We start from the raw sequence: 8,326 nt of genomic DNA, 5'->3' as shown, positions 1-8,326 counted from the left end.
CTAAAAAATAAAGTACCACCACAATATTGGGAACCCATGTGTGGTGGTGTATTCCTGTAGTCCCAACTATTCTGGAGGCTAAGGCAGAACTGCTTGAGCCCATGAGTTCAAGGCTGTAGTAGGCTACAATCAGACCTGTGAATAGGCACTGCACTCCAGCCTGGGCAACACAGCCAGACCCCATCTGTTGGGAAAAAAGTATATGTGTGTGGCCGAGCACGGTGGCTCACGTTTGTAATCCCAGCACTTAGGGAGGCTGAGGCGGGTGAATCACAAGGTCAGGAGTTCAAGACCAGCCTGGCGAAGATGGTGAAACCCCAGCCTGGGCGACAGAGGGAGAGTCCATCTCAAAAAAAGAAAGAAAAAAAAAGTGTGTGTGTGTATATATATATGGGGGGGGGGGGGCAGGGGAATGTGTTCTGATGTGATGCACCAAGGACACAGCATTTCTACCAAAAATTCACTATCTGAATCGAATGAGAAAAACTCCAACAAACCCATGTTACAAATTTAACAGTTAAATCTAAAACTATCAGTTAAACACTAGAGATCTGATAAATAATTGCAATTTGTAATCCTCCATTAGATCAAGAGCCTGGAAAAAAAACTTTTTTCCCATTTGCTCCAAGGAACATAGGAGCAACAACTTATAAATTTGAATAAGGACTGAAGGTTAGATAATAGTACTATTGCAATATTAATATCCTGATTTTGATAATGTACTGATGACATAAGAGACTCTCTCTGTTGTTAGGAAATACACATTTTAAGAATGTATAGATAGGCTGGGCATGGTGGCTCACGCCGGTAATCTCAGCACTTTGGGAGGCTGAGATGAGAGGATCGTTTTCACTCTAATAAGTTAGTGGCTGCAGGGAACCGTAATCGCGCCACTGCACTCCAGCCTGAGCGACTGAGGGAGACTCCGTCTCTATAAAAGAATGTAATGCCAGGCACGGTGGCTCACGCCTGTAATCCCAGCACTTTGGGAGGCCGAGGGAGGCAGATCACGAGGTCAGGAGTTCGAGACCAGCCTGGCCAACATAGTGAACCCCTGTCTCTACTAAAAATGCAAAAAAATTAGCCGGCCATGGTGGCGCGCGCTTGTAGTCCCGGCTACTCGGGAGGCTGAGGCTGGAGAATCACTTTAACCCGGGAGGCGGAGGTTGCGGTGAGCCGAGTTCCCGCCACTGCACTCCAGCCTGGGCAACAGACCGAGACTCCGTCTTAAAAAAAAAAAAAGGAGAGATAGAAGGACATCATGTCGGCAATTGCCTCTCAAATGGTAGAATGACACAGCACATGCAAAACGTTAACATTTGTGGAATCTAGAAGTTTATGGGAATTATTTGTATTAGTTTAGCAATATTTCTGTAAATGTGAATTACTTTAAAATGAAAGGTTAACAAAGTTACTGAGATTAGGGAGAGAACGTGAGGAGCGAACAGACCTAGCCATGAATAACCAACAATTAAACTAGGGGAAATAAAAAGGAAGTCAAATGGCATGCGACCAACGGAAGACATAGCTTCCGTACTCTTAAACCTAAATTACTAAGCGATGACCTTCCTGCAGCTCTGCAATCCAAATCACCAAAGACAATCTCGCCGCCCAACTGTGCCAAAAAGCAATTTAGCTCCAGCCGACTCCGCCATGTTTTCCCAGTGAGCTTGCGTGCGCGTACGCACGCACGCGCGCACGAACCAACCAATCGGTGCCCACGTCGGCGTCTCGTTACCGCAGGGGCGGTGCGTTCTTCTACACATGCGCACGGTTGGGCAGGCTTCCTTCCTTCTCGCCCAACGCCGCTAACATGGTGAGTCTTACTGTTGTGGGCTCCGAGGCTGGCGACCATGCCGCTCGACCTCCACCTTCGCTGGGAAGCTGAGGCGCCGAACGGTTCCCAGAGGGTCCCGGGAAGCGCATGGTGAGGGTCCCCGGGCCGGCCGTGCACCGGAATCGGGTCCTTCCCGGACTCGCCGCTGGCGAGCGCGTGGAGGGCCCGGCAGGCCTGGCGCGCCTTGGGCCACGCGTGCGCGCCTCCGCCGCTGGAGCTGGGTGGCTGATGCAGCTTCGTGGTCCGAGAGCCTTGTCCCGCCGTGTGGGCCTTGCGGAACTGGGAGCTGGGGGACGGTGGGAACCGGGCTTAAGCTACTGAGGCGTTTGCCGATTTCGTCCATCCAGGTTGGCGCCTGGCTCTCGGGCGTTTGTTCCCTGCAGCATTCTTTTTCGCTGAATTTAACCATGTCGTCTTTAGCTGCAGAAAGTGACATATCTAGCGAGTATTTCTAAGTAAGTTTCACTGTTCTTTCTCCCCCAATTTTAGGTATTTAGGCGCTTCGTGGAGGTTGGCCGGGTGGCCTACGTCTCCTTTGGACCTCATGCCGGAAAATTGGTCGCGATTGTAGATGTTATTGATCAGAACAGGGTAAGTGTCACAACTTTTTACTAAACATGGCAGTGGACATGTGCCCTGCAGATGGCAATAATGAATTGTTTCGATGGCTGTGTAAGATGAGGATGCTATGGGTAGTCGCTTTATTTTACCATTGAGGAAACAGGTAATGGTAAGGGTTTTAAGCACAGCCTTAAGTTAGCTATTAGTATTGAATTTTAGTATTAGCCATTTAAGCTAGAGCCAGTTATGGGCTGAAACGTTGGTTAGTTTTAAATGAGTTACTATACGTGAAGTGAGTTTAGAACAGATCCAGCACATAGAAAGCACTTTTGTATTTACTGCTGTGTATTTGAAACAAGCAAACTAAGGAGTTGACCACTGACTATAAATCAGGAGGGATCAGAGTCCTACAGTAGCCTGTAAATTACATGTGGTTGGTTTCTATGGGGTACTAATAGTTTAAGAAGGAGCATTTAATGATGTGGAGAAATGTTTGTGTTGAGCAAAAGACGTAAATTTATATGACCCAGATAGGACAATCCTTGTCTTTTCTGAGCAGTTTATTTAAATAGTAGTGTGGGTTTGATGGCCCTGAACGGATAAGTAATTTTACAGAACCATCTGACCATTTTATTTTATTTTATTTTTTGAGACGGAGTCTCGCTCTGTCGCCCAGGCTGGAGTGCAGTGGCACAATCTCGGCTCACTGCAGGGTTCACGCCATTCTCCTGCCTCAGCCTCTCCGAGTAGCTGGGACTACAGGCGCCCGCCACCACGCCCGGCTAATTTTTTGTATTTTTAGTAGAGACAGGGTTTCACCGTGGTCTCGATCTCCTGACCTCGTGATCCGCCCGCCTCGGCCTCCCAAAGTGCTGGGATTACAAGTGTGAGCCACCGCGCCTGGCCCATATGACCATTTTAATTGCTGTTGGATTTTGCACTGAAGTTCTTGATGTTTGTGTTCTAGGCTTTGGTCGATGGACCTTGCACTCAAGTGAGGAGACAGGCCATGCCTTTCAAGTGCATGCAGCTCACTGATTTCATCCTGAAGTTTCCGCACAGGTAACTGTCCACTAATCATCACTCCTCCCTCCGATCCCCAGATTTGTTTATACTAGTAAAAGTTTGTTTTGGAGTAAACAATATGGAAGATTCAGAGCCATCCCGAAGAGGGATTTACATCATAGAAGTAGACAGGGATTATTTACTTTTAAAATGTCTTGCCTGCGCATGATAGCTCATGCCTGTAATCCCAATACTTTGGGAGGCCACGGTGGGAGGGTCTCTTGAGCCCAAGAGTTTCGAGACCAGCATGGGCAACATGGCGAAAACCCCCATCTCTACAAAAAATACAAAAAAATTCGTTGGGCATGGTGGCACGCGCCTGTAATCCCAGGTAGGGGGATCTCTGGGGTGCTGAGTTGGGAGGATCGTTTTAGCGAGGTCGAGGCTGCAGAGAGCTGTGATCATGCCACTGCACTCCAGCCTGGATGACGAGAACCTGTCTCAAAAATAAAAAAATAAATGCCTTAAGGTCACTTTTCTACCCTGGTAGTTTAGGGCTTTGCCTTTGTTTAGACTTGCCATCTTCTTCTGGTTTCTGCCAAACTTTTAGCTTAAAGTAAACAAAAATACTAAGTCTTGTGTTTTTTGATACTAGTTATCATTAGGTAAGCTCTTAGTGTGTGTCAGTTACACAGTATTTAATATAAGAGGTTTTATCCCTAACTCACATTTAAATGAGGCAATGAATAGCGGTTCTTTTTTGACATGAAAGTTAAAACACTTTAGTGTGTTGCTATACAGTTAATTCAACCCACAATGATGGTTGCAGTGGAACATGTAATATAATTTTGCATGCTTTAAAAAATAGTCAAAAACTTGCTGTATGCTGAGCACTACAGACACTGTGGGACGTGTATTAACACATAATGGACTTTGAAGTACTGGTGGTTGAAAACATGCCACTTGAACAACCTCGAGTGAACATAGCCGTGCTGCTGCTACTATGACATACCACATTGTTTTAAGCCCAATTAGGGGTGAAGCTTGAGGATACTTGTCAAAGTTCAAAGCAGTAGAAAATACCTGGTAACTTCGATTTTTCACTAGGTACTCTTGTAATTCTGCCTTGGATCTTTGGACACCCTGGATTTTATTTTTAGGATGTTTGGCCACAGATTTTTACTGTAAATTTTTTTTTTTTTTTTTTTTTGAGCCTAAGAGTTAACATTAATTACCTTGTTTGTTATGAGAATGAATGGCTCGGATGGGTGCAGTGGCTTATACCTGTAATCTCAGCACTCTGGGAGGCCAAGGTGGGTAGATAACTTGAGGTCAGGAATTTGAGACCAGCCTGGCCAATCCTGTCTCCACTAAAAGACCAAAAATTAGCCCGGTGTGGTGGTGTACTCCTGTAGTCCCAGCTGTTTGGGTGGGTGGAACAGGAGAATTGCTAGAACCTAGGAAGTGGAGGTCGCAGTGAGCCAACGTTGCGCCAGTGCATTCTGCATCCTGGGTTACATAGCAAGACCCTGTCTCAGAAGAAAAAAAAAGGAATGGTCTTCAACATGACCACTGTCCGAGTGGAATTACATGTAGTCAGAGGTGGGTTTTTTGTGTTTTTTGAGTTTTTTTTTTTTGACACGGAGTCTCACTTTGTCACCCAGGCTAGAGTGCAGTGACGCATTCTTGACTCACTGCAATCTCAGCCTCCCAAGTAGCTGGGATTATAGGCACCTGCAACCACACCCAGCTAATTTTTGTGTTTTTAGTAGAGATGGGGTTTCACTATGTTGGCCAAGCTGGTCTCAAACTCCTGACCTCAGGTGATTCACCCACCTTGACCTCCAAAGTGCTGGGATTACAGGTGTGAGCCACTGCACCTGCTCAAGAGGTAGTTTTTAAATTCATAAAATGGGCTGGGCTGGGTGCAGTGGCTCATACCTGTAATTCCAGCACTTTGGGAGGCCAAGGTGGAGGATTGCTTGAGCCCAGGAGTTGGAGACCCACCTGGGCAACGTAGCAAGACCCTGTCTCTACAAAAAATACAAAAATCAGCTGGGTGTGCTGGTATGCACCTGTAGTCCCAGCTACTTGGGAGGCTGAGGCAGGAGGATGGCTTGAGCCCAGAAGGTCGAGGCTGCTGTGAGCCGTGATGATACCATTGCATTCCAGCCTGGGTGGCAAGCAAGATCCTCTCTCTCTCAAAAAAAAATGGGACTGGATTACAGTTTTGATTAAAATATGCTTGAAGTTAATAACCTATTCTGGTTTACTGAACACAAAAATAAGTAAAATACATAGTGTGCCAGGTGTTGTGTAACAGGAAGAGTGCTTTTCAAGGAACAAAGAAAGTGTCTTTGATAATGAGTGACTTCAAAGCTGATTTCTTAATCTGTGGTCTTGGCTCGTTCTAGTGCCCGCCAGAAGTATGTCCGACAAGCCTGGCAGAAGGCAGACATCAATACAAAATGGGCAGCCACACGATGGGCCAAGAAGATTGAAGCCAGAGAAAGGGTAATAACTTAGGGTCATTTGAATTCTGGTCCTTTGTTTTTTTGGAGGGCTCAAGGTAGTGTGAGAGGGATAATTTTTATTTATTTTTTTTAACAGAAAGCAAAGATGACAGATTTTGATCGTTTTAAAGTTATGAAGGCAAAGAAAATGGTAAGATTTAAGATCTGTATTTTTGTGTAACTTAGCTTTCGAATAATAAGGAAGCAGTAGCCAAATCCCATTTCAGGCTGCCAGCTTCTTGGGAGAATTTATCCTCATTTGTATCTCATGATGTCCTTATGAAATTGTTACCTTTCTTCAGATGTAGGGGAACAGACCACTTAATGCCCTTTCTAAAACCAGCATAAATTGGATTTTATTGTATGTATACACAATAAGTGCTTTCTTACATTGATAATTTTCAGAGGAACAGAATAATCAAGAATGAAGTTAAGAAGCTTCAAAAGGCAGCTCTCCTGAAAGCTTCTCCCAAAAAAGCACCTGGTACTAAGGGTACTGCTGCAGCTGCTGCTAAAGTTCCAGCAAAAAAGATGACCGCCGCGAGTAAAAAGGCTCCAGCCCAGAAGGTTCCTGCCCAGAAAGCCACAGGCCAGAAGGCAGCGCCTGCTCCAAAAGCTCAGAAGGGTCAAAAAGCTCCAGCCCAGAAAGCACCTGCTCCAAAGGCATCTGGCAAGAAAGCATAAGTGGCAATCATAAAAAGTAATAAAGGTTCTTTTTGACGTGTTGGCAAATGTATTTAAGCCTTTGGATTTAAAGCCTGTTGAGGCTAGAGTTAGGAGGCAGATTGATAGTAGGATTATAATAAACATTAAATAATTAGTCCTTTTTTTTTTTTTTGAGACGGAGTCTGGCTCTGTTGCCCTGGCCAGACTGCAGTGGCGCCGCTGTCTCGGCTCACTGTAAGTTCCACCTCCCGGGTTCACACCATTCTCCTGCCTCAGCCTCCCGAGTAGCTGGGACTACAGGCGCCCGCCACCGCGCCTGGCTAATTTTTTGTATTTTTAGTAGAGACGGGGTTTCACCGTGTCAGCCAGGATGGTCTCGCTCTCCTGACCTTGTGATCCGCCCGCCTCGGCCTCCCAAAGTGCTGGGATTGCAGGCATGAGCCACCGCGCCCGGCCTAAATAATCAGTTCTTTAATCTCACTCTCTGCCCATACTTGGATAGGTAGTACAAAATCATTGCAGTCATAATTGATCATGTCATGAGAAATCATGATAACTTAGAACACCAAGTGACACAAGTGACATTTTTTTCTTATGGTCACCTTGGCTTCAGAACATTCTTCTTCCTTGTACAGATATGTTTGCCATAAATAGGTAAAGTGACAGCCTCTTGATGTTCAAGAGTCTAGCAGATTTATTTATTTTTTTTTGGAGACAGAGTCTTGCTGTGTCGCCCAGGCTGGAGTGCGGTGGTGCGATCTCAGCTCTCTGCAACCCCCACCTTCCAGGTTCAAGTGATTCTCCCACCTTGGCTTCCCAGGTAGCTGGGACTACAGGTGCCCACCACCATGCCCAGCTAATTTTTTTCGTAGAGACTGGGTTTCACTATGTTGGCTAGGTTGGTTTTGAACTCCTGACCTGGTGATCCGCCTGTCTCGGCCTCCCAAAGTACTGGGATTACAGGCGTGAGCCACTGCACTTGGCCTTTTTTTGTTTTTTTTGAGACAGAGTCTTGCTCTTGTCACCCAGGCTGGAGTGCAGTGGCACGATCTTGGCTCAGTGCAACCTCCGCCTTCTGGGCTCAAGCGGTTCTCCTGCCTCAGCTTTCTGAGTAGTTGAGACTACGGGTGTGTGCCACCACATCTGGCTAGTTTTTGTATTTTTAGTAGAGACAAGGTTTCACCATGTTGGCCATGCTGGCCTCAAGCTCCTGAGCTCAGATGATATACCCGCCTTGGCCTCCCAAAGTGCTGGAATTACAGGTGTGAGCCACTGTGCCCGGCCTGCAAATTTTCTTATAAAAAGTAAACTAGGAAAATAGGGCAAGTATAAAAATTGCAGGTTGAGCATATTTCTAATCCAGAAAGCTCCAACCTCTGACACTGAGCTATGGCACTATAATTAAAAAATCCCTAGCCTACCCTCATGGTGGGTTATAGTCAAAATGCAGGTACACAACACTATTCAGTGTCCCTGAGGAAGAAATAGTTAACCTTCAGGGTATGTGTATATGAAGCATAAATGAATTTCCTGTATAGACCTAGGTCCCATCCCCAAAGTGTCATGTATATGCACTTAACTCCAACATTAGAACACATCTTGTCCTGAGTGTTTCAGATAAGAGATACTTATCCTGTATATAGTAGGTTGGACTTCTGGTTCTTTCTACCACAAGATATAGGTAATTAGGGGCAGTAAAAGATCCTGGATAAATTTAAAAATACTACAAAGCTGTACATAAAAC

The 8,326-nt window shown here is 45.7% G+C and overlaps 1 protein-coding gene across 2 annotated transcripts; it reads left to right on the top strand.

The window, feature by feature from the left end:
* The first annotated feature begins 1,699 nt into the window (after nt 1-1,699).
* On the top strand, nt 1,700-6,652 carry RPL14 (ribosomal protein L14). 2 transcript variants are annotated; one of them, XM_032161995.2, is made up of 6 exons: nt 1,700-1,816; nt 2,327-2,428; nt 3,366-3,460; nt 5,818-5,917; nt 6,014-6,067; nt 6,322-6,652. In XM_032161995.2, exons 1-6 carry the CDS (start codon nt 1,814-1,816, stop codon nt 6,598-6,600), a joined length of 633 nt encoding a protein of 210 aa, XP_032017886.1. In that variant the 5' UTR covers nt 1,700-1,813; the 3' UTR covers nt 6,601-6,652. The 2 variants fall into 2 exon arrangements, with proteins under 2 accessions (XP_032017886.1, XP_032017887.1); XM_032161996.2 differs by having other exon boundaries at nt 1,815-1,927.
* The last annotated feature ends 1,674 nt before the right edge of the window (nt 6,653-8,326 follow it).

Source organism: Hylobates moloch, unplaced genomic scaffold (assembly GCF_009828535.3).
Source record: "Hylobates moloch isolate HMO894 unplaced genomic scaffold, HMol_V3 SCAFFOLD_8, whole genome shotgun sequence".
Lineage (NCBI taxonomy): Eukaryota > Metazoa > Chordata > Mammalia > Primates > Hylobatidae > Hylobates > Hylobates moloch.
This window is presented reverse-complemented; position numbering and strand designations above follow the sequence as displayed.

Excerpts from the sequence above, each read along its gene's own strand:
- RPL14 (XM_032161995.2), top strand. Across the intron at positions 2,429-3,365 it reads ATGTTATTGATCAGAACAGG|GCTTTGGTCGATGGACCTTG; the intron begins GTAAGTGTCACA and ends TTTGTGTTCTAG. Across the intron at positions 5,918-6,013 it reads AGATTGAAGCCAGAGAAAGG|AAAGCAAAGATGACAGATTT; the intron begins GTAATAACTTAG and ends TTTTTTTAACAG.